At 44.0% G+C, this 26,407-nt stretch overlaps 1 protein-coding gene across 2 annotated transcripts in view; it reads right to left on the reverse strand.

The window, feature by feature from the left end:
- Positions 1-377: 377 nt before the first annotated feature.
- Positions 378-26,407, reverse strand: part of ilf2 (interleukin enhancer binding factor 2) — a 31,285-nt gene continuing 5,255 nt past the window's right edge. Inside the window, exons 2-15 of one of the 2 annotated variants that reach the window (XM_067975865.1) lie at positions 22,544-22,600; positions 22,406-22,448; positions 17,534-17,638; positions 16,405-16,482; positions 15,004-15,106; positions 13,820-13,885; positions 12,520-12,636; positions 10,890-10,968; positions 8,207-8,294; positions 5,897-5,958; positions 5,416-5,530; positions 4,216-4,306; positions 2,089-2,262; positions 378-536 (exon numbers count right to left, since the gene is read on the reverse strand). In XM_067975865.1, coding sequence (XP_067831966.1) covers positions 2,114-2,262; positions 4,216-4,306; positions 5,416-5,530; positions 5,897-5,958; positions 8,207-8,294; positions 10,890-10,968; positions 12,520-12,636; positions 13,820-13,885; positions 15,004-15,106; positions 16,405-16,482; positions 17,534-17,638; positions 22,406-22,448; positions 22,544-22,600 — 1,153 coding nt within the window. In that variant the 3' untranslated portion in view covers positions 378-536; positions 2,089-2,113. The remainder of the gene's footprint in view (positions 537-2,088; positions 2,263-4,215; positions 4,307-5,415; positions 5,531-5,896; positions 5,959-8,206; positions 8,295-10,889; positions 10,969-12,519; positions 12,637-13,819; positions 13,886-15,003; positions 15,107-16,404; positions 16,483-17,533; positions 17,639-22,405; positions 22,449-22,543; positions 22,601-26,407) is intronic. The other variant, XM_067975866.1, reaches the window with a different exon arrangement.

The raw sequence follows: 26,407 nt of genomic DNA on the forward strand, positions 1-26,407 counted from the left end.
TATCTGTTATTCTATATATAAACCCCCCCAAACCCCTCGATTACATTCCAGCCTGTAACTCACTCCCGGGTATCTGTTATTCTATATACAAACCCCCCCGAACCCCTCGATTACATTCCAGCCTGTAACTCACTCCAGGGTATCTGGTGTTCTGTAGCATTAGGCTGGCCAACCTTTCAAAGCTCAGGAGTTGGAAGAAGAAATTATATACTCAGTGAGGCATGGTTTTTAAAAGTGTATACATTACTGATATTCTCAGTCTAACCACAAGTATACCAGGCAAGAACTTTAATGTGTCAAGGCGCAGAGATCCAGTGCAAGTCAAAAAACCATTACAGAAACCAGTCGACATTTCCTTTCATCAACGGATCAGAAAATGGAAATAAAAAACTTTATTGCAATTTGAATCAACTACAAAAAGAACACAATCAACAGGGCAAAAGATAACAAAAAGTTCAAGGTGGCAGACTGCAGTTTGGTCCAGCGGTAAGGCTGAAGTCTGTTGTCTGAATGATGCTCAGTCCCAGGGCACTGACCTGAAAAAGAGGGGGAGGAGCAAAAAGGGGAAAAAGAAAAACTTTTATTTTAAATCCAGATTCACCGTGTTGGTGGGGAGGATCGATCCCCGAGTACAGCTTTGAGGAGTCACAGGCTGAGATAATGGTCAACAGAAACTAATCTTATCCAGCAGAAGAAACCAGCACTTGGTAAACAAAGACCTTGTACGTACACCGCACCTTATCATGGCTCTCAGATGACACAAAGTGCTTCACATACAGTGAATTATTTTGAAGTGCAGAGGCTTGTAGAGGCAAATGAGGCACCTTTTTCCACACAGCATGATCCCACAAACAATAATGAGATTAAGGACCAACTAATTTGATTTTGGTGGTGCTGGTTGAGGGAAGACAGTTGACCCAGATCACTGGGCGAATTCTCCGCTCTTCAAATAGCGCTATGGGATCTGTTAACGTCCACCTGAACGGGCGGATGGAGGCTTGGTTTAATGTTTGATCTGAAGGACGGCACCTCTGACAACGCAGCACTCCCTCAGTACTGCACTGAGGCGGCAACCTAGGTTATGTGCTCAAAGTTTTCTTTTCTATAAAAGAATAGATATACCTACCAACCAACAGAAATAACATGCGGGAAGTCAGCAAATACAAGAGAAAGAAAATTCTTAAGCTAGATCACAGATGGACAGAAATACCACAATCTCAGGGGCCACTAAAATCCCCATTGACCTCCACCCCCATTTGAAAAGCTACAAGTTAAACTCAGCTGCTCTGTGCAACATCTCAAACTTATCGACTATTACTGCACCCCTACTAGTCCCATCCCAGATTTAGAAAGAAAAAAAGACACACGTTTATGCAGCGCCTTTCACAACCTCAAAACGTCCCAAAGCGCTTTACAGCCAATGACGTACTTCTTGAAGTGTAGTCACTGTTGTAACATAGGAAACGTGGCAGCCAATTTGCACTCAGCAAGCTCCCACAAACAGCAACGTGATGATGACCAAATAATCTGTTTTTAGTGATGTTGGTGGAGAGATAAATATTGGCCAGGACACCGGGGAAAAACTCCCCAGCTCTTCTTCCAATAGTGCTATGGGATCTTTTATGTCTACCCGAGAGGACAGACGTTTAACGTCTCATCCAAAAGACGGATAAGATGTTTAGATAAAAACTGAAACAGTAACATGGCCATTTTAAACATCATCCATTAACGCCTTTCCTCACCAATGATCACAGAGGAATTTGGCACATTTGAGTTTAAAAGTGGCAGCGTTGTCACAAGGATAGCGCTACAGTACAATAGTGGAACTTCGTCCACTTCAACCGTGAAAACAGCCAGCAGTACAATTACAGGATTTGACATTCCAAGCTTAGCTCTGTACCCAGAGCGAGCATTTCGAGCTGTATAATATAGGAGTGACTTACTGGTGGGTACAGGTCTGTCACTGGGGTTGGGGGCTGTTTAAGAGGATAAATTGAAGCGATGTTTCAGCAAGATGGTGCCAACACACTAAATAATGCCGGTGACAAAACTGAGTGGATCAGAGATTGAAAGTGGGATTACACATACCACTAAATACTGTCACTGGAGTCCTTCACTCCGTGGTCTCCATGTTCTCTTCCTCCTCCTCTGCTCCTTCTGTGGCCTCCTCCTCTCCCTCCTTCTTCTCAGGCGGCTTCTCGTAGGCTTTCTCTGAGGGCGTCACTATCACTCCATCCCAAGTGGACATTTCCACAGCTAGGCCTGGCAAGCAAAGCAAGTGATCACTATTTCAACGCGTCAGGGGCACCGTCACACAGATTAATCCCCCAGCATGTGCGGGAAAAGCGTCAAAGCCCCAACCACTGAACGGGACACACTCATGGTAGCAATCGCTGCTGGGAACATCAGTCCAGGCTATGGACAAGGGAACAGTATGCAAGCTCAAACCTCCTGTGCTACAATTAACCCAGCCGAGCATCTAATTACACCCCGACTCCGCATCCTCTCCTGGGAGACTGTTTCAAACGTTTAATTAGCCTCGGAGTAAAGATATTGTTCCAAGATGTTTCAGATGTATTTGATACTAATTTATGTTATTTGTCCTACTCGCTCGACTGACCCTGAAGTAATACTCAGGGCTGATCTTTATCTGTATACCATTTAATATACCTCCATGAGGTTCCCCCCTCCCCCCCACTTTAACCTTCTTCTCACTAGATGGTAGAACACGAGCTTCTCCACTCTTGCCTCATGGCTCACCCCCTTCACACCTGGGATCAGCCTTGTTCCTCTTCTCTACAATCATATCCTCTGATGCTTTAATTTGCAACTTTGTGAGAATATGTATAAACGGGTTTCCACTGCGGGTAAATGAGCTGTTTTGACCAGGGAGGTCCTAAGGCCTCGGACAAATTACGCAGCACGAAGCCTACAATTGGCCTCAGTGCCAGAGAGTGTGAAAAAAATGTCAGCCAAGAGCCCATTGCTGATTACTGCTCAGCGCCTCATGCTGGAATGAGCACGTGGCTGCCAGCTAGACTGTACCCACTCCCCTCACCTCTACCTGAATAGCCTAGACTGTACCTACTCCCCTCACCTCTACCTGAATAGCCTAGACTGTACCTACTCCCCTCACCTCTACCTGAATAGCCTAGACTGTACCTACTCCCCTCACCTCTACCTGAATAGCCTAGACTGTACCTACTCCCCTCACCTCTACCCGAATAGCCTTGTGACGCTGGCCATCTATATTCACACATGAAGATTAGCCATTTAGGTAAAGTACCACATGCCATAGATTTGAACCAGTCGGCACTTGTGGGGGGGGGGGGGGGGGGGGGATTTCTGTGCACCAAACCCTGACAGCAGCCATGTGTTATTTAAAAATATTCAAATCTAAATATTTAAAGCCTCAGTTAAAATCTTGAAACCAGAAAACTAGATCACTATCACTGGCGTCCATAGGAGGCAGATATAAACTGGGGACCCAATGGAATTTACTGCTGTTACTCGAAATTCACAAGAATCCAAAATATTTGCATGTTCCTGCATAAATCAGCATATCAGACAAAGCACAGGTCCACTGAGATCAGGCCTGCCTGCTGTGTGCTGAATGTGCACAACATAACAGCTCGTTTAAGCAGCTTGACTGCTACCCTCAGCGACTTATCTAAAAAATTAGAAAGGAATTAACCTCCCACTGCATTCTGCTGACATTTGCGACAGGGAGGCCAAGTGACAGATGAAGTACTAGAGATTTTCTCCTCTCCTCCCCCTGAAGGCACTGACTCCTGCAGTTCCTCGCAACCCCCCCCCGGCCCTTGGTGCCAAGTGGTCATTCTTCACGAGCAGAGGTGCTCAACTGACCACGGAGACATCACAACCAAGCCCGATCCAGTCTTCACCTAATGCCCACACACATGCTCTGGTCACTGATCAGGAGCAGGAGGCCCAGCTGACTAAAGGTGAGGAGACCAGTTATCACCTCCCCGGCTGAGATTAGCGAACCCATCATAGGCTTAGGAATTGAAGCTGGCATCTTTTAACTGGTGTGGTTCAGTACCACAGCAGGAAATGCATTTACTTAAGCGGTCAGTTATTCCAGTTTCTCAAAGGGCAGAGGTTTTGTGGAGAAACGCATCACGTTCCTGGAAAACAACGTTGGAGTGGGGGAAAGAGGGCATGGCACAAAATAGGACTGTGGATCGGACTTACTGCTGGCGTCTCCTTCTAGTCCCAGGATTTTCCTGTACCCTCCGTGCGAAAGGATGCGGACCAGAGTCTGCGCTGTGAAACACACCATGTCCTAGAATGAGAGGAACAAGTCTTTAAGTGCATTCAACTCTGTTATTCAGAGAGGAAAATGGAAAGAAAGAACCAAAGAACGTGAATTTGTATCGCACCTTTTATGAGCTCAGGATGCCCCAAAGTGCTTGACAGCCAATGAAGTACTTTTTTGAAATGTAGTTACTGTTGTTGGGAAATATAGCAGTCAATTTGCACACAGAAAGGTCCCACAAACAGCAATGAGATAAATGACTAGATAATCTGTTTTTAGTGACGTTGTTTTAAGGGATAAATGTTGGCCAGGACACCAGAAATACACTACTCTCTTCTGCAAATAAAGTACTGCACTGTAGTGTCAGCCTAGGTTATGTGCTCATGTTTCTGGAGTGGGGTTTGAACTGATGACGTCCAGCTCAGTGATGAGTGTGCTACCACTTAGTCAAGTAGGCTGACACCCTGGCTTGGCTACAAGAGTGAAGTTGATTCAAACATCAGAGGGCACATGTCTAAAAATGAGGAAGTGAGGAGAGAAGCCAAGCAGTTACCAGGGAGAACCCATGAAGCAGACACTAAATGGGTTCAGAATACAACTGGATGCATTTCTTGAGAGAAGGATGAGGGGTCAAAAGATTTCCTCCACACACTAGATGTGGTGAAGTCAGAAACTCGGTTAGAAAGAACATTACAAGTGCTGGGCCTAATGGTCTTTGCCTCTTTCTGAAAATTCTTGCATGATTGATTTAAAGGATGGAAGATCTTGTATACTTCTGCTAGACAGATTCCTCTCTGAATACAAAGAAGTTCTTCTCTAATATTCAGCCTACTGCAGGGAACTGCGGTGGATTTTAACACTTTTCTACCCTTCTGAAGGTGTTGAACCCTTGCTGGGATTTGGCACCACAGATGCCAGTGAGCCTCTGATATATCGTTCAAAGGCCATCCTTCGTGGGTAATCCTAAACAATGAGCATTAGCAGGATATTCAACCACAGGGGACGTTGGGCCTAGTCCAATCCGCCAGACTATGATGCACCTCAAGATTCAACAGGCTCTGACACAAATTAAGAACTTGGGAAATGTGCCAGAGTCAGTATCCTCAGGAGAAGGAAGGTCAAAGGAAGATCCTTACCTGTTGCTCAAGTGTCATCACAGTATGCACTCGGAAATTTCCACTTTCACAGGGATCCGTAATTCCCACCGATCCAGGCAGGAACAACCCGGCTGCAAGGAGCTGTAGGCAGCGTCTGTAATGAACCAAAGAGTCAAATATTTTGCCCGGTTTCTCCCCACACCAAAATAATCAATGTCTCAAGCAGAAAGGTCTCTCAGACTGGCGCAATTCAAGCAGATTCCAGCCACCGGTAAGTGAAGAAACACTCTCCCCCTCCCCAATCTCCCCCCATCTCCACTTCACTCCTTCAGCATCCTACCCTTCGCTAAAAATGCCATTCCATCACAATCCCGCTCTTCTCCGAGAATTTTATCCCATCAGCATTCAACCCCTGTGGAACTCAGTACACAGGGACAGGACCCCAGAAGGGCACCCACACATTTTATTTTCACCTGCTCCTGCTTACCCCTAACCCCCGCCTCTGCAGTATTACACGTACCTGAAGCCGACATTGAGTGCCAGTGGCTGTCTGGATGGATTGTTCATTACAGCAGAGTGTCCCTGCGGGAGAATTCAAGGAAAGAGTCAACTCCAAGCGAAACTTCCTAGTTCCCTAAAATATTTCTCGTAAACAGCTTTCTTCCTCTCCTCTTCAGATCTACCTGTGCCACCTTCAGCTCGAGGGGATGGGCAGCCAGACTCTCTGCTCCGTCTCAAGCCACAAGGATGTCACAAGATGGCTCTCAAACCCTACAGGGAAATACTCACCAAACACACGTTCACAAGTGGAAAAGTGCAAAAGACGAGATTTAAACCCCAAGTCCTTTATAATTGAGTTTACATCAGCTACTCCTGACAGCTCAGTTTGTAAATGCAATGTCCAGCATGGAGCTGAGTCACAAAAGTAAAGAGGATTAAAAACACAAAATTTAGCAGGCCCAGAATACTGAAGGAGCCAGGGGAAGAGATAGCAGAGGCACTGACAATAAATTTCCAAAAATGTTTGGAAATGGGAATTGTGTCAAAGGACTGATGGGTGGAAAATATTGTTCAATGAGAAAAATGTGAAAAATGCATTTTAGGAAAAAGAACAGTGAAAGGAAGTATAGTCTAACTGGTAAGACTTTTGAAAGTGAAGGGCAGAGAGATCTAGGGGTGCAGATACACAAAGCTTTAAATGTGGCACTGCAGGTAGAAAAGGCCTTAAAAAGGCAAATTGGATTCTGGATTTTATAGGTCGAAGCATTGAATGTAAAAGTAAAGAAGTGACGTTGAATTTGTACAGACGTTAGTTAGGCCAAACTTTGAGTACTGCATGAACTCCTGGGCACCACATCATAGGAAGAATATTAGAGCCAAGGGGTACAGCAAAGATTCATTAAAATGATATCAGGAATGGGGTTATAGTTATGGAGGCTTTTTTCTACTGAAATACACAGCAGAGAGGGGGGGTTCTAATGAAAGTTTTAAAATGATGGAAGTTTTTGAGATTGCAAATTGGTAAAGAGGACATAGATTCAGAATCATCACTGGAAGAATAAATGGGGAAAATTAGAAGAGTTTTTTTTAAAAAAGAGGGCTATTACAACATGGATTCTTTTAGCATGAATGGCAATTGAGCCAGAGACTATATCATTAAGTAAAAGGGAACTGAATACATATTTGAAAGGGATGTGTATAAATTAAAATGGGCAAGAAAATGGGATTAGAATGGACAGCTCCAGTTAGAGATCCAGCACACGCAATGGCCCGATGGGCTGAATGGCCACCTGACAATTCTGCTTGAAAGTGCATGTGGGGAGAGGACCGAAGCTGATGCTATCATGTTTCCCACAGTCAAAAAGCCTGGTGACACTCACTGTCTAAACTCCCACATGAAGATGGTTACTTGGGCGAGGTACTGGAAGGCGATGGGCACCAGTGGGGCTGTACTCGCTCAATGCAGCACCTCCCGTAAGTGGTGGAGGGAGGAGGAGGAAAAAGCCACCTTACACATCATTCTTCTCCCTATAACCTGAAATGAAGCAATTCAAAGGACTGATGGGTGGAAAATGTTGTTCAATGAGAAAAATTCTTCCTCTTTAGAAACCAAATCACACTCCCACGCACACATACTGCATGACTCTCCACTCCTACAACCTGCAGGAAAACAAAAGCCCCAACAAAACAAGTTATACCTGAGCAAAATCGTGCCTTAGGAAATGGCGCAGAAGAAAATCATTATTTCACCGATGTGCTGACGGGTTATTTTTTGACAGGCGACTATAGGAGTTAAATGGCGTTGTTCAGGGAGGCAGGTACAACAGAATCGATGAGTGCAGAGTGATTTTGTATCACTTCATTACCATTTTAGAAACAAAAACTACATTTAAAAACAAACCAGTATTCTTCACACCCACTTTCTTGCCAACCCCCCCACCACCCCGAAAGCTTAATTCACATTGGTTCCAGTCAATGGGCAACTGCCATTCAAGTGCGGGCCTAAACAGGGAGTGCAGAGAGACTATTCATAAGCCTACCCTCATCCAGCGCACGCACACTCACAGAGTCTCCAGCAGGTTTATTGGATGACAATCAGGAGCAGAAATGCTGGCCATTTTCCCCCTCCCTAATCTAAGGGTGTTCAGGCAAACTGCAGCCCCATACTGGCTGCAATCAGTTAACTCAGCACAAATCCAGAACTAAACTGTGACTATCCCAGTTTGCATGGCTCAGCGCCTCACTGGATTAACTTGCTGAGCTGTCGCAGGCTTAATGTTCTTACGGCAAGACAAACGTACGACTGGAGTTGCTGTCACTGTACACGTACCAGAAGATCGATGATCCAAGGCGTCAAGGGCTCGAATCCAGGGAAGCGACACCTCAAGTCCTTCATCAGCCGTATCAGCACTTTAACTCTGAGAAAAGAATATGAAAGAGGTTAGTACAGCAGTGTCCAAGCCCTTTGTCTTTAGGAACATAGGAACAGGAGTAGGTCATTCAGCCCCTCGTGCCTGCTCCGCCATTTGATAAGATCATGGCTGATCTGTGATCTAACTCCATATACCTGCCTTTGGCCCATATCCCTTAAGTTGCCAAAAAGCTATCTATCTCAGATTTAAATTTAGCAATTGAGCTAGTATCAATTGCCGTTTGCGGAAGAGAGTTCCAAACTTCTACCGCCCTTTGTGTGTAGAAATGTTTTCTAATCTCGCTCCTGAAAGGTCTGGCTCTAATTTTTAGACTGTGGCCCCTACTCCTAGAATCCCCAACCAGCGGAAATAGTTTCTCCCTATCCACCCTATCTGTTCCCCTTAATATCTTATAAACTTCGATCAGATCACCCCTTAACCTTCGAAACTCTAGAGAATACAACCCCAATTTGTGTAATCTCTCCTCGTTACTTAACCCTTGAAGTCCAGGTATCATTCTAGCAATTAGGGATGGGCAATAAATGCCGGCCTTGCCAGTGACACCCACATCCCATGAATGAATTAAAAAAAAAACCTACGCTGCACTCCCTCCAAGGCCAATATGTCCTTCCGAAGGTGCGGTGCCCAGAATTGCTCACAGTACTCCAGGTGCGGTCTAACCAGGGTTTTGTATAGCTGCAGCATAACTTCTGCCCCCTTGTACTCCAGTCCTCTACATATAAAGGCCAGCATTCCATTAGCCTTCTTGATTATTTTCTGCACCTGTTCATGACACTTCAATGATCTATGTACCTGAACCCCTAAGTCCCTTTGCACATCCACTGTTTTTAACTTTTTACCATTTAGAAAGTACCCTGTTCTATCCTTTTTTGATCCAAAGTGGATGACCTCACATTTGTCTACACTGAATTCCATTTGCCACAGTTTTGCCCATTCATCTAATCTATCAATATCCCTTTGTAATTTTATATTTTCATCCACACATCTTTGTGTCATCGGCAAACTTAGATGAGACTTTCTATGCCTTCATCTAAGTCGTTAATAAATATTGTGAATAAATGAGGCCCCAAGACAGATCCCTGCAGGACTCCACTAGTCACTTCCTGCCAATGTGAGTACCTTCCCATTATCCCTTCTCTCTGGCCCCTTTCGTTCAGCCAACTTCCTAACTAAGTTCGTACTTTTCCCTCGATTCCATGGGCTTCTATCTTAGCTAACAGTCTCTTATGTGGGATTTTATCAAATGCCTTCTGAAAGTCCATATAAATAACATCCATTGACATTCCCCTGTCCACTACTTTAGTCACCTTTGCAAACAACTTAGTTGTGTAGCAACCTCAGGGCTCCATAGTTTAAATCAAATATTCCCATTAACTTGTACATACATCCCATGCTGCAGATAACAACAATCTTGGTCTCTGATTTAGGATTTATTCATCAATGAGACAACAGTGCTAGGAACAGCCCTTTCCAAACTGCCTGGGCTATGAAATTCAAACAGGATAAACCTGTGCGCAACATAAGCAAAATAAAAAGAGTTGAGTTGCATGGGGTTTGAGGGCCCGAGTCCAGACTTGACCTATAGGCCATGGTTTGGATGTCCGTGCTTTATCCATGTACATTCGCACATGAGCAGAGAAAATTCACAATTACTGTAATTGAACGCAGGCATTCTTTGTACAAGGAATGCTTTTCTAAATCTGGAACTGAACTACATCTTCCCTCTGAAGTGATATCAGTCTCCACTGACATTTAGATTTAAACACAAACCCATCCAGTTTAACACTTCAACGCTCCCAATAACAACCTACTGAAAAGACACCTCATGATACAATGAAAGAGATCATGTTGATGTTTGCCAAATTATTTGGTTGCCAAGGATGAGCAGGGACTTGGAACAAGAAACAGTGAGTCACAACATCAATTACTCAATCCCAGTTTCCCGCATTCACCATGTGCATTCTTATAAGAACAACAGTGGGAAATACATCCCAGTTTCAACTCCTGGTCTAGGCTGCATTATCTAATTGCAGGTGGGGCACCAATTGGGGAGGAATAAGAAAATGTCAGACTGATATGGTAGTGGGTGCTGAGGCACAGAACAGTCACAAGAACTTGTCTCTAACCCATGCTGATGGGGCAATGCAGGGAACTTTATTCTGTACCTGCCCTGGGAGTGTTTAATGGGACAGTGTAGAGGGAGCTTTACCGTGTATCTAACCCGTGCTGTACCTGTCCTGGGAGTGTTTGATAGGGTGGTGCAAGGTACTTTATTCTGTATTTAACCCGTGCTGTACCCGACTTGGGGACACTTGATGCTGATACTGGGTGCATGAAATGGAAAGGGTTCCATTCTGTGCCGCTAACATCTCTCAATGAGCACAAAATTCACAAGAAGACTGATTTTATAATAGTGGTTAGACAACACCAAGCTTGGGTTTTAAAAGCCTGTTGATTGTAGTAGGTTATACAAACTCACATCATTAGCACCACTGCAGTTTTAAGAATGTGGAGTGTAGAATAGTGGATTAAATTAGCATGACAGGTTTTCCCTAGGGGGAGGAACAGGTAATGACTTACGTGGATTGAGAGGAGTTCTCCTCAAACCAACGAGCGTGACGGATTGCTGCCAAAGCACTCTGCAGGACTTTGATGTCCACTGGAAAGGAAAGGAACGATATTAGCAGCAAAGGCATCCGAGAGAGAAGCAAGAGAAGGAACCAGCCAAATGAACCGGTGTCATGATAGTCAGCGGGGAGATTCAGATGCTCGCTCTCCTAGTGTCAACACAATACACAGCTGTTTGATATCCTGGATTACCGTGTTGAAAACAAATAACGATAAATAATTAGCTTTGCAATTTAAAAATGAATTGGGCAAGTATTCGAAAAGGTAGGGAAATGGAAATGAAGTAGAAATTCAATTCTAGCACCAGCACAGACCCGATGAGCCGAAGTGCCCCGTTCTATCCTGTAATTTCTCCGATGTTATGCTGCTAAGCAAATGTGGTCATGTTGTGCCCATTTTAAATTTCAGCCGTGGGACTGACCATTTCTTTTTTGTTTAAAAAAACGCAACGGAATTCAAACTTTTAATATTTAATTTGAAAAGCTACCCCAGTGTTTCAGTGGGTACAGGATTAAGCCATACAGACCAGAGGGTCCTGGGTTTGATTCGTGCCTCAGTGGGGGCAGCAATTGGAACAATCTTGGGCTGGGGAGGGTGAGTAGCATCCATGGCTCCTGCTCAATTGTTATCCAGTGACACTCTGCTGGAGTGAGTACGTGTGAACATTGGACAAGTACGGGATCAGAATCAACTGTGATACCCTCCACAGTTGAAAAGCTAACTGCACTCGCCAGTGATAATTGCACCCGACTATGATTCCATTGAATTAACATTTCTTGATCTTCATAGATGCGAAAGAGGTACTAGTGCCATTATCAATCCCGTTACGAATAAATCAATGGAGGCAGCCTGGTCACGAATGAGAACTGCATCAGGCCCCAGGTATGGAACCTGCAGGAAGGGCCAATGTAAAGCTGCAAGAGCCGTGATGTAAACTGACATGTTGTAGAGGTGACCATCAGTAGCAGGAAACACCAATGGACTGTCAGGAAACACAGCGGGACGTTAAGAGTTCCAGTACAGTCCAATGAGCCGTGCTCCAGAGGAGCGAGGCCTAGCACTTCAACATTTGAAACAGCAGGGAGGGGAATGGCAGAGTGAAAAAGAGAATGGCAGGGAGGGGAACTGCAGCATGAACAGAAACAGAAAAACTCAAAATCTTCACAATAATGCATTGGTCGGGTTGTAATTGATCCTGGACTCACTCTGAAGGTTGGGAATCTTTGAAATTCTCGACCCCCAGAGGGCTATGGATGGTCAGTTGTTGAGTATATTCAAGACTGAGATCGATAGATTTTTGGACTGTAAGGGAATCAAGGGATATGGGGATTGGGCGGGAAAGTGGAGCTGAGGTCGAAGATCAGGCATGATCTTATTAAATGGCACAGCAGGCTCGAGGGGCCATGTGGCCTACTCCTGCTCCTATTTCTTATGTTCTTATGACTATTATGACAATTTCCACCCTGACAGACAGCCAAGTTGTTTCAGGGCTCACTCTACATTTTGGGAAGTGGGTAGCACTGTACAAGCTAAACAAAAGGCTGAAACTTTGTCAACGTTCGGATAATGTGAAAATACTTACAATGGAGCTCTGGGTCAAGCTTGCGTAGGTTGGGTGGGACAGTGGTGATGAGGATTTTGACAGTGGCGTCAGGTGAGCTGATCTCAAAGCCAGTTTCGTTGGTGATCATGGTGAGAACTGGAAGCAAGTGAAGAACAGTTAGTCCAGTAAGTTTTGATGAAGTAACACATAAAGCCATTGACTTTTGCAACACCTCACTTATCACAGTCTCCCTGAGAATGCCTCCTTCCTGGCTCGTGAACTTTATTATATAACAGAGCTCACATATATATCCAAGCAGCAATTTCACTCCCCGCCCCATTTTCCTCCTTCGTACCCTGAAAACACTTGGATACGGTTGCAGAGGTTCCAAACTCCCTCCAATACCCCAAACAAGTGACCATTCATCAGGTGCAAGCCCAGGCACTGAGTATTGGGAGGTTATTCAAGTGTAAGGGCCTTCACCCAAACACCAGACTTTTCCAGCAGAGGTGACTAGACAGTGATCAGACGCTGGAACCCTGGCTCAATTTTCATCTTCCTATCCAATGGTATCGAGATCAATTTTTCTTTCGGTGATGCCTTTATCTACCAGGCCATCGGAGGAACTTCAGCAGCATAAGGTGAGGTCAGGTGCTCAGTGGAGTGGTGCACAGAACTTGTGCTGCCACCGGTAGCACTAAATATGCGGCTTAATAGCAAGGTTGGCTATTACCTCTGGACAGAGGGCAGTTTTGCTCTGAAGACTATGCCCACTAGGAACTCAGTTGTGACTGGTCCAAACTCATTCATGTAGGACCTTTACTGCTGGCAGTAAGGACTCTTTCATGTATCTGGACAGGGTTCACAGGACTGTTTCTTACTGGGCTTCCACATCCCAGATAAAAGAATTGTGTGCTAACCCGGTTAACTGAAGACATTTTACAAATCCAATTATAATATATTCAATATGTTAGTGTACTCTTTATTTGGGCATTGCTATTGTATGAGGCAGCCATGTCTGCAGCTGCATACTTCTACCAGACGTTGGAGCTTCATGAGCTCCAGGAACTGCAGATGACGGTAACTATACCTACAGCATCACAAATGCACTCCAGGGAAAATTTGCTTTGTCCTGACTTTCCACGGGCAAAGGTGCAGGCAAATCCACTAGTTTCCATCATCCACACAGTGTTTCTAACTGTAGCAAGGGTGGGTTAGCCACAACATGTAATATCCTTACCCCAAATATAACCCAGTCATGGCTAGAAAAATCAAATGCAGAAAGGAGGACCTTCTAATGTCTAAACAAACACTTGCAAACAATCAAGCAAGCTCTTACTTTCAGAGGGTTCCTGGGTCCGGAGAGTCTCCACCACTTTGTTACCCAGAGCAGCAACAGCTTCCACTGAGGGCAAAGAAAGAAAATATAATGACAAGATGCCTGAGGGTGAGTTTGGAGTGGAGTGGAGGTTGAAGTGTATGTTACGCTCTGAGCAATGATGTGCACGATCCAAAATCAGAAGTGATGAAGAGCACCTGACAATGGGTCTATGCCCGGAATGTTAATCTGTTTTATTTTCTCAAGTGCTGATGAATTTGCTGGGTATTTCCAGTACTTCCTGCACTTTTTCTTTTGTTGAGTGTCTGTTTTTGGTAAAAAGATGTAGTTGCATTAGAGGGAGCAATGAACAGCAACAAGTCTGATCTCAAGTGTGAATGGATAAGCCACAGGGCAAGATTAGAGTAACTGAAAGTTTACAATCCAGGAAGATGGTTGGGGGAATTGCGAGGTGTACAAAATGTTACATGTTGTAGATAGATATACGGTAAATGTGGACTACTGAAAAGTGGATTAAGAATAGATCCAGAGGACATAAACAGAAAGTAAATTCACAACAGATCACAAGGAGAAATTTACCCAAAGAGCAATTAACTTTTGAAATAAGCTGCTAGCAAGGTCATGGTGGCAAAAACACTGGGATTATTGTAAATATAATGAGATGTCACAACAGGAGAGTTAATGTAACAGACAACAGATGCATTGGCCTCAAAGGCTTAAAGGTTTTTTCTTGTCCCTGACTGTGGCTAAGATAACATCACTGCATGTTGAATTGGATAAGTGTGTATTAGGGATTTGCTGTTAAAATATTTTGTGCCCTTGCTGTTTTCTAAATAGCTGTTTCCACATAGACTGAGCCTTCAAATACGACGCAGTCACACTGGCAAGGAAGTCACTCCCTATAACCAGAGTGCAACCGACACATGGCATTATTGGAACAAAACCCGAGGGTTGGGTGACAGAACCACATCAGCAAGCAAGGCATACTAGAATTTCAAGAAAATTGATCAGACTTCTGGGTTAGAAGATACAACATTGTATTACTGTGACTTTAGAACAGCATCAAATCGAGTACTTTGACAGCATAACCTTCAGTCCTGAAGGTTTGAAGTGTTATATATTTAATACAACTGCATTAGAATGGTGTGACTGAAACACTCCCTTGGTTTGTTTACAGTACTCACAGGTCGGTAAGATCTTCAGGATAACAACAAGGTCAGCGACGTTATGACCGGTCATCATAGTCCCCTTCTTGTACGAGCCAACCTGACGCACTTCCTCGATTTGCTTTTGGGGACGGAGGATAAGAAGACAAAATAGATTTAAAATTGGGCCCTGGCAAAATAAGGACACAAAGCGGCTCGGCACGATACAGCAGATCTCTCTCCATCGCACCCCCACCAACCGCCCCCCCACACTCCACCCATTCCTAACTGGGTGCAAATTCCATGGGGAGACTAAGTCATTCTCAGATATGAATCTTGACAGTGAGGGTCAGTAGCCCAGGTAACTGTGGAGTGCATCACAAGTCCAAATCTGCCCGCATCCAAAATCCACAAACTCGCATTTTACAGCAGATTCTCTTGCCTAACGCAGGGGTGCTGCACACAATTGTAGTACTCTGGTTAAGATCAGCTGCCATAGTGTCAAACACAGGATCTGCATGTCAGTACGACACAAGAGACTTTACCGTTGAGCCACCAGAGGAGCTGTAGGAGATTTTAAAATGAGGGAATCTTATCAGGGCCCTTTCAGAAAAAAACTGACCAATGCAGGAGCTATACAGTGGTGGGGAAAAAAAAAACACCAATGACCCCTCCCAAATACCATACAGGTTCAGCAGAGAAAAATGACCTGGTCACACAATAGTCTATAGTTATGGACCTGCATTCATAGCAGCCCTAGGAGGAGGCTGGGAGCAGATTGTCTGTCTATTAGCTGCAGATGGTGCATTCCACTCAAGAATAATTACACAGAATTGTAATTAACAGCAATCTGCCTTCACCCCCTCTCCCCAGTGAGGCCAAGGGAGAATGTAAAAGTTTAGAAACAAGACAAGGCACTCACACATAGACACATTGTGTACAGCTGGATAACCCACTGCAGAAACATAGACAGGGTGAGTGATTAATTTTGGCAGGTGGCTGCGGATCAGTCTGGGGAGTGGACACCTTTTATGAAGTGCAAGCAACTGTGCTACTTAGTGGCATTGGATGGTATTACACATCCCAAACTATGAACATGGGAGAAAAATCGCACGCCAGGTGTAGAACAGGAAAATGACCAGGAAGTACGGATTCACACCACACTCTCCACCCCCTCAGCTGACAAAGAAAGGTTGAAACTGAAACAGGAGCAAGGAATCAGTATGTATACGCAATCTATGGCTGCAAAAGACAGTCTAGAGTTCCAATTGAGTAATTACTCCCCTTTTCCTTTTATTTTTTAGTTTTTATTTTGAATGTTAACACTTAAACCCCACAGAAACCATGTTGGAGAAACATTACTGCATAGTGTCACAGGCTACTCCACAGGAATTTGTAGTCAGAAGAGATATTGATTACTGAACTGAGACCAGTACTTACCACTTCAAAGTTGCCTGGGGCCACAATCAGATTATCGATCACATTGTTAATCTTCGTAACCAAGGAGAGGATAGAAGCCTGGAAAACAGCAATATCTATTAGTAGAGCCACTCTGCAGGTCTATTTAAAGTGTTTGTATAAAAATATATGACTTCAAAAAGAGCCAGACTTCCTGCTTCCTGGCCACACCAGCAAGAAGCCCCTTGAGCCCCAGGGCTGCTCCATTAATCGTAATGGGAGTGACAACTTCAGAACAACCAGGAAGCCAATCTGGAGCCACCCAACCCCAGAAGAATGCAATACCAACTGTGTGGCTCTTGAACACCAACACAGTGTCATTTACTTTCTGTTAGTGATCTACCCAAGTGCACATTGTGCCCGATGCTGGTACTGAGGGTTGCATGTACTTAGTGAGGCTGTTTAGCTTGAAAACCATGCCGAAAAGAGACACCTCCCACCCTTGGATTTCATAATTAAGCTTTAGGAGTCAACCTAAAGAGCAGCTTCAGGAGAGTCAGTGTTCCAGTGCGTTATGTCAACATGGTAGGACAGAGGTCCATCTCTGCAGCCCCGTGTGAGAGTTCCCAAACTAGGCTGTGCTGTTAGAGGAGCTAACTCCATTCAGGGAGAAGAGAGTCTAAGTTACCTTCTCTAGGAACCAAAAGGTTATATTTCTGATCCGTGCTGAATCAGCTAGTTTCTGCAGTTAGCAGTAGAATTACAAGTTTGGGGGGGGTGGGGGGAGATGGGGGGGGGGGGGGGGGGGGAAGAAAGAAGAGAAACTATCCAGGGTTATCACTTCTGGTCATTATCCGGTGATTCCGGTTGGAAAAGGCACAAGTCAGGTGAGGATGGAATCAGGCTCAGTTTTAATGCCATCCACAGTCCAATTGCCTGCCAGCACACTGTTTCGGCACACGTATGAAGCATGAAACACTGGACAACAGCCAGTGGGCTCGTACACATCCATGTACTCAGTACCTCCGGGAGAAAGCAATCTGGGGGGCACCAAGTAACTTGTTAATTTCTGGGGGAAACTGAGCTTTAAAAGGCCTGATCCAAACTATCTAAAAGGTTTACCTGCAGCTATAAGGGGTCTATCAGCGTGCCTGTGTACTTCTGCTCTTACCTGTTCAGCTGGGCTAGGGGACAGATCCTGATTCCGCTTTAATAAGGCCTCACTCAAAGTAGTTTCATCAGGGGCAGGCTTCACCCGGGGAAATGCCATCTCGCACTGTGGGGAACACAACACAACCATTTGGAAGAGCAAAACTCCGGTGCATAAAAGCAATAAACATTTTGTTCTCATTTGATTTGGAACTAGCAAGAGTTCCTAATCAATACAAAAACCACATCGTGCAACATTAACAAGCCTTGTACAAGGTTAAAGATTAGAAAGAATTCTCACCCCTACCCACAGGACAGTGGACATGGCACAGGCTCCCAAAGAAGCTGGCTCATGCAGGGTCAACTGGCACCTTCAAAAAGGAACTGGATGAATATCCGTTACAAAGGAGGTTGTGGGTTGTAGAGATAGTAACGACACTGCTTCATTTTTTTCCAGGTGAGGTAGGGGGAAGAAGAGAAAGAGAGTGGTATGGGGGAATATGGGCCCATTAAAGACAGATGCAGATGAGACTGTAATGGATAATAGGGAAATGGCAGACTTGTTAAATTAGTATTTTGTATCTGTTTTCATAGTAGAAGACAAGAACAAAATATCAGCACGATAAGGGAACCTTCAAATAACTCATGGGGAGGAACTGAATGGATTTAATAAGTAAAAAATAGTAATGGAAGAAAATAATGGGACTTAAGAGACACAAATCTCTGGGGCCTGATGGCTTCCACCCTTTGGTATTAAAAGAAACAGGTGGGGAAATTGCAGATGCGTCAGTCATAATTTTCCAAAGCTCTTTAGATTTGAGAATTGCACTTTTGGATTAGAAAATTGCACATGTCGCTCTGTTATTTAAGACAGGAGAGAGAAACCAGGAAGCTACTGACCTGTCAGTTAAACGCCAATTGTGGGGAATTACTGTAATCTATCATCAAGGACAGAGTATTTGAACAAGTATGAGCTGATCAAAATGTCAGCATGGATTTGTGAAGAGTAGGTCATATCTGACTAATCTAGTTGAATTTTCTGAGGAGGTCACTAACAAGTTGGATAGGGGAATGGTAATGGACGTTGTCTATATGGACTTCCTGAAGGCATTTGATAAGGTTCCGCACAAGGGATTATTTGCAAAAATGATCGCGCAAGGAACTGAAGATAACCTTATGACATGGGTTAGTTATTGGTTGGGAGGTGGGAGACAGAGAGTAGGGATAGCCACAGGGCTCAGTACTAGGTTCCTTGCTTTTTGTGGTATATATTAATGATTTGGACTTGAATGTAGGGGGCATGATCAAGAAGTTTGCAGATGATACAAAAATTGGCTGCGTGGTAGGAAGATATCAATGGACTGGTCAGGTGGGCAGAAAAGTGGCAAATGGAATTCAATCCAGGGAAGTGTGAGGTAATGCATTTGGGGAGGGCAAACAAGGCAAGGGAGTACACAATAAATGGGAGGATACTGAGCGGTGTACAGGAACAAAGGGTCCTTGGAGTGCATGTCCACAGATCCCTGAAGGTAGCAGGACAGGTAGCTAAGGTGGCATACAGGATACTTTCCTTTATTAGCCAAAGCATAGAATATAGAGCCGGGAGTTTATGCTAGAACAGTATAAAACACTAGTTAGGCCACAGCTTGAGTACTGCGTACAGTTCTGTTCACCACATTACAGGAAGGATGTGATTGCACTGGAGAGGGTACAGAGGAAATTTACGAGGATGTTGCCAGGACTGGAGAATTTTAGCTATGAGAAAAGATTGGATAGGCTGGGGTTGTTTTCTTTGGAACAAAGGAGGCTGAGGGGAGAGTTAATTGAGGTGTATAAAATTATGAGGGGCATAGATAGAGTGGATAGGGAAGACCTATTTCCCTTAGCAGAGGGGGCATAGTGACCAGGGGGCATAGATTTAAAGTAATTGGTTGCAGGATTAGAGGGGAACCGATGAGAATTTTTTTCACCCAGAGGGTGGTGGGGATCTGAAACTCACTGCCTGAAAGGGTGGTAGAGGCAGAAACCGTCAGCTCATTTAAAAAGTACTTGGATGGGCCCTTGAAGTGCCGTAACCTACAGGGCTACGGGCCAAGAGCTGGAGAGTGGGATTAAGCTGGATAGCTCTTTTTTGGCCGGCATGGACACGATGGACCAAATGGCCTCCTCCTATGCCGTAACTTTCTATGATTCTATGAAAGGGAATGTACACTGATTGGCAGAATGTGACAAGTGGTGTTCCCCAGGGATCTATCTGTATTGGGGCCTCAGCTTCTCACCATATACATCAATGTATGTATGAAGGGATTGAGCACTGTAGGTTTGCAGGTGATACTATGTTAGGAGGCACAATAAGTTGTGTAGCTGAGAGCAGGAAGTTACAAATGGGCCCACATTCCCCCCTACCACTCCCTTTCTCTTCTTCCCCTGCCTCACCTGGAAAAAAGTTACAAAAGGACGTAGACTGATTATGTGAGTGGGTAAAGCTGCAGCAGATCGAGTTCAACATGGGTAAAGTGTGAGGTCATCCACTTTGGATCCAAGAAGAACAAATCTAACTATGGAAGAGCAAAGGGTTTTGGGTGTCCAGATACAAAAAGGCTAATGAATTTTGGTCATTATCTCAAGGGGGTTGTAATACAAAGGGAAGGAACTTGTGCTTGTCAGACCACATCTGGAGTACTACATTTAGTTTTGGGTACCGCACCTCAGGAAGAATACAATGGCCTTGTAGGACGTGCAGCACAAATTCACCTGAATGATACCAGGGTTTAAGGGGTTAAGTTATGAGAACAGGTTGCAGAAATTTGATTTGTATTTCCTTGACTGTGATAATCTTCCATTATCTAACAGAAATGAAATGCTTGCACTTACATAATACCTTACCACAGCATCAAAATATCGCAAAGTGCTTCACATTAAATAAATTACTTTTAAATTCAGCGATTTATGAGCCAACAAGGCCCCAAGGTTGAGGGGTGATCTAATTGAGGTGTTTAAAATGATAAATGGATTCGATAAAAGATAGAGAAGCTATTTCCTCTGGTGGGGCAATCCAGAACAATGGAGCACAATCTTAAAATTAGAGCTATGCCATTCAGAAGTGAAATCAGGGAGCACTGATTCAAATGGAGTGTAGTGGAAATGTGGAATTCTCTCCCCCAAAAGGCTGTGGATGCTGGGAGTCAATTGAAATTTTCAAGACAGAGATTGATAAGATTTTTGTTAGGTAAGGGTGCCAAGGGCTATGGAGCCAAGGTGGGTAAATGGAGTTGAGGTACAGATGATCTAAGTGAATGCTGGAACAAGCATGAGGGGCTAAATGGCCTACTCTTGTTCCTGTTTAATGTTCCTTAAAAATAGGTGGTGGGAAAGGGATCCGATGATGGATTATTAGACATGGACTATCACTCCAGACTTTATATTAGTATTCATTTTCTACCCTTCCCTTATGTAGGTTCCTTAGCCCCAGATATCAGTGGTATTATCCCCTAAGCTATTTTATATCTATGCTGATTTAGTTCAGATTCCAGGAGATCAAGGCCCGTGAATCTGCTTTGCTAAATCTTGCTCCCTGATCCCTACAAACACAAAAGACCCAGTTATTCATGGGCCTACAAGGCTGCTCTAAGACAAGGGAGGTGGGATTTAGCAGTGGGAGGTGGGATTCAGGAGCAAGTTTATGGTGGATGCTTGTCTCCTGAATCTGAACTAAACCAACACCGATATAAAAGGCTGCCTCTAACCACCAGTATTAAAGCACAAAATACAATGACAAGTGGAATCGTCAGTTTCAAGTTGTCTTCCATTATCTAACATTAATGTAATGCTTGCACTTACATAATAACTTACCACAGCATCAAAATATCGCAAAGTGCTTCACATTAAATAAATTACTTTTAAATTCAGCGATTTATGAGCCAACAAGGCCCCACAATGAATGATTGGTTAATCTGCTTTTTCACATTAGTTGATAGAGGAACAATGGCCAGGAAACTCCCAGCTCATTTTCCAATAGCGTCATTGGTTCTTTAATGTCCATTTGAACAAATGGAACAGGAGAAGTGGTCTAGGTTTAATGTCTCAGCTGAAGGGCAGTGTGCCCAACAAAGCAGCACTCCCTCAGTACTGCAATGGAGTGTCAGCCTAAATTACATGCTCAAGCCCCAACGTCAAGTGGAATTCACAACACTCTTGAGGTGAGGTTAGGGAATGTTTATATTGTGCTGAGGCTGCAGATTATAGAGCAGATCCAAGATGCCGAAAACAATGAAGCAACTTTGCAGGCACAATCACAACACCCAGTTCCTGCAAAGTTGCATACACAACTCGCCATTCCTGGCTACACAAAATTCTACACACACCAGTCATGTGGGCACTGCATTACTAACCATCAGCGGTGGATCGAGAGCTCAGAACAAAATGATGGCCTGAGGCGTCCAGTGCCACTAATGAACTGTGCCAAGCTTTAGCCACTACTTGATCCATCTGTATGTAACTTGCATTGTGCAACCCCAAAAGCAACATCAACACAACACAAACTTCCCTTAAATTAACGGGAACATGAAGGTAAAGAATATCTAGTTCTATTGCCTATCTGCGCTAACCTTAGCCGGGATGGTGCAGCAATTGGCCTGTCCCGTGGGTGAATTTCTTTTAAACTAGGGAACCTGCTCCGGATCACTATCCAATAACCCCCTGCTGGAAATCAGGAGAGGGCAGGATTGGGCTCATCTACAATTCACCTCAGTTAAATATCCTGCCAAGACTCACTGCTGAGGCTAAAACATAGAAAATGGCCAACGGATGAGGTACTGAAGAAAGACAGCTGCCCGTAGAATCATACCCCAACTAAAGTAAGTGCCTTAAAATAGAGAATTGTACTGTCACTTACCACGTAGAAGTCAAATGGGATGTGAGGGACGAAAGGTCTGAACCTGTTTATGTGAAAGAGAAATAAAGTTTCAAATTAATAAAATCTGGACTTTTAACGCACGGAATCTTAAACAAACGAGTCTCTAATGACACGTACCCCCCAACTGGGCCACCCCTGGCGCCAAAACGTCCACGGCCACGTCCTCTGTCGCCTCTGGAATAGAAAGCATACGAATGCGCAGTTAAAATAAATACAAGCTCTGTAAGCGAGCAAACAAGCAATCACGAGGAAACAGCGTTAAGATGGTCTGTGGCGAAGTGGGTCCAAGTTCCTGAATCCTGGAGGTGGCCAACACCAAAATACAAAACAAGCCAAGTCCTGGATTCAAAAGCATCTTTATTTCATTCACAAATAGAAAAAAAATTACAATGCCATCACAACCTAGAAGGCAGCAATAGCAGGGATAAATAATAGAGCCTTTCAACCCCAAGCATTTTAAGAAACAGGTGAATTATGCAGAAGTTAAGACAATCTTGTTAAAAGCACCCAAGTCCATTCTCATCATTCACCTTGTTTACAAACACATCTGAAGTCAAAGCTTGATTGAATGAATCCCCTGATGACTACGTTTTGGTTCACAGTTCACGTAATGTCAGTTTATATTCAAAATCTATCTTTTAAGACAATCTACTTGCCTTCTGAAGATATATTTTCATTGGCACCGGGTACCCTTCTGCATTCACCCAAGTCATCATTATGTAGATGGTGAATGTCAACTGAATATTTGATTATAAAAGGTATCATAGCACTTTCCACTGGCGATCAATGGACAGTGATCAAAATTGGGAATGCTGTCTGGTTTTCCCCCTCTTTAGTGGTGCTACAATTGATCCTGGCTATCACCATGAACTCGGTCAGCACAGGCTAGGAATTGAACCTGGGACCTTCTGGTTGGAGTGGTTCAGTTACATACTGTCTTTGCTAAATAAGTTACTGCGGGAGCAATTAATGCTACATTTAAATGCAGTTTTGAGGTAGTACACAAAACTGTTCCCAATGCACACATGTGCCAGGACTTCCTCTGCATCATCCTGATTTGGGGGTTGATAGAATCATTCAATTTTACAGCACAGAAGGACACCATTCGGCCCATCGTGCCCATGCCAACACTCTGAAAAAGCTATCCACTTGAACCTGGTACCCTTTTTTTTAAAAACTATTTATCCAGATCCCTTTTAAAAGCTGCTTCCACCAATGTTTCTGGTAGGGCATTCCAAATCCTAGTAACCCTCTGCATAAAATAAATTCCTAATCTCTCCTTTTGTTCTTTTGTAGATGATCTTAAATTTATGCCACCTAGTTACCCATTCACTGGCAGTGGAAATAGTTTTTCCTTATCCTCATCAAAACTGAAGTAAAATTTAGCAGTCCCAAAAAGGCAAAATGTTTAAACTGGTGCTTATATTAAAAGCACCTGGCCCTCGAGCCACCATTGACCACCTACACCTGCTCCTTCGAGTACCTTGTGTGTCTTTTTACATTGTATACTCTCTCTACACCAGTGCTGATCTTTGAGAGCATCACTATCAGGTAGAAAAAAACCCATAAAAATGTCAATTTTGGATTTTTGCGTGTGTGTAAAATAATACAAAAAAACAATGAATTTGATGAACGTAAAAAAAGATAAAACACCAAATCTGGAGGAAAAATTAACACCAAAAGCCAAGTCAACCTGTTCCAAGGGTTGGTCCTTTTCAGTTTAAAATAGAAGCCAGGATGATTTCTGCCTTCGATAAGCACTTATGCATAACTTGGAAACAGATCTGCACTGTAACAAGTCACAATGAAGCTTCCAAGCAGTCCAATGGTTAGAGCATGTAATTTGCAGGCAAAAGAAAGTCAAAATTCATAGGCCTGTTGTGGTGGAAATTCCCCTGGATTGGAGCAAGCAATTCCCCATCCATGGAAATGAGTACAAGTGTTACTACATATGTGTGCATGCAGACCAACTCCTGTTGCAGTTCTGATATGTTTACTAAAGAATTGTGGCATTCCCTTGTGACTTGGACAGGTTAATTTAATAGCTATCTCTATGCTGTAACACTACACTTGTATTAGAACACGTAAGAGTTTTAAGGGGTGTCTTAAAGGAGGAGAGAGGTAGAGAAGCTTAGGGAAGGCATTCCAGAGCTTAGCAGCTGAAGGCACGGCCACCAATGGTGGAGTGATTAAAATCAGGGATGCACAAGAGGCCAGAATTGAAAGAGCGCAGAGATCTCGGAGGGTTGGAGGAGGTTATAGAGATAGGGAGGGGTGAGGCCATAGAGGGATTTGAAAACAAGGATGAGAATTTTAAAATCTCACAAGAATGAGGTTTATTTGGTTATGTGGCACACAAAAGGTTAAATGTAAAAGCAGCTGGCCAAATTCTTCCTTCTGTTCTGCTTGGAATCAGCAAGTGATGCACAATTTTACATCTCATACATAAGAGGGTTGACTCAACATTGATGTCTCTGGGGCACAGAGCATTAAATGACAAGGTGGTCTCATTCTTGCCTTGGGAACAAAGTGACAGTGATCGTAAAGATGGTCATCACCGGCAGGACATTTTGTTCTGGCACTGATGACATATATGGACTTTCTTCTCCTCCTCCTTCTCAGCCCCCCCATTAGAGCAATGGTACATGTACAAGCTGCATTAGAGATAGTTTTGCAATATTTATGTTGCTAATGGTGCCCCAAATTATTAAACTGACACAACTTATTTGTCAGTGTATCTTGGGAAGTTAACTTTGCTGCAGTTGGTAGCAGGGCCATAAAATGGCTATATAAGCACACTCAGGGTCCTAAAGGGTGACCCAGTGCTCTTCACTCCCACCTTGCCTCCAGTCAGTACTGCACAATACATAGGAGACAGAGAGGGTGTGAATGGCATAAACACGTGAGGGGGTGGCAGAAGAGAGAGATGGGCGTTGAGGAGCCACAGGTAATAGCACCAGTTTTCGTAATCCCCTGAAAACAGACTTTACAAAATTAAATCTCAAGTATCTTACATGTAGGTCACACTAATTTCAGTAAAGAAAATTCAGTAAATGATGCATGCTACATAAGAACATAAGAAATAGGAGCAGGAGTGGGCCAATCGGCCCCTCGAGCCTGCTCCGCCATTCAATAAGATCATGGCTGATCTGATCCTAACCTCAAATCTAAAGAACACAAGAAGTAGGAGCAGGACCCGGCCACTCAGCCCATGGGCCCGCTCCGCCACCCACAGGGCCTTGACCGATCCGAACTCAGCTTCATGTCCAATTTCCTGCCCGCTCCCCATAACCCCTAATTCCCTTTACTTCTAGGAAACTGTCTATTTCTGTTTTAAATCTATTTAATGATGGAGCTTCCACAGCTTCCTGGGGCAGCAAATTCCACAGACCTACTACCCTCTGAGTGAAGAAGTTTCTCCTCATCTCAGTTTTGAAAGAGCAGCCCCTTATTCTAAGATTATGCCCCCTCGTTCTAGTTTCACCCGTCCTTGGGAACATCCTTACCGCATCCACCCGATCAAGCCCCTTCACAATCTTATATGTTTCAATAAGATCGCCTCTCATTCTTCTGAACTCCAATGAGTAGAGTCCCAATCTCTTCAACCTCTCCTCATATGTCCACCCTCTCATCCCCGGGATTAGCCGAGTGAACCTTCTTTGTACTGCCTTGAGAGCAAGTATGTCTTTTCTTAAGTATGGAGACCAAAACTGTATGCAGTATTCCAGGTGCGGTCTCACCAATACCTTATATAACTGCAGCAATACCTCCCTGTTTTTATATTCTATCCCCCTAGCAATAAAAGCCAACATTCCGTTGGCCTTCTTGATCACCTGCTGCACCTGCATACTAACTTTTTGATTTTCTTGCACTAGGACCCCCAGATCCCTTTGTACTGCAGTACTTTCCAGTTTCTCGCCATTAAGATAATAACTTGCTCTCTGATTTTTCCTGCCAAAGTGCATAACCTCACATTTTCCA

The sequence above is a fragment of the Heptranchias perlo genome, chromosome 44 (assembly GCF_035084215.1).
Source record: "Heptranchias perlo isolate sHepPer1 chromosome 44, sHepPer1.hap1, whole genome shotgun sequence".
Classification (NCBI taxonomy): domain Eukaryota; kingdom Metazoa; phylum Chordata; class Chondrichthyes; order Hexanchiformes; family Hexanchidae; genus Heptranchias; species Heptranchias perlo.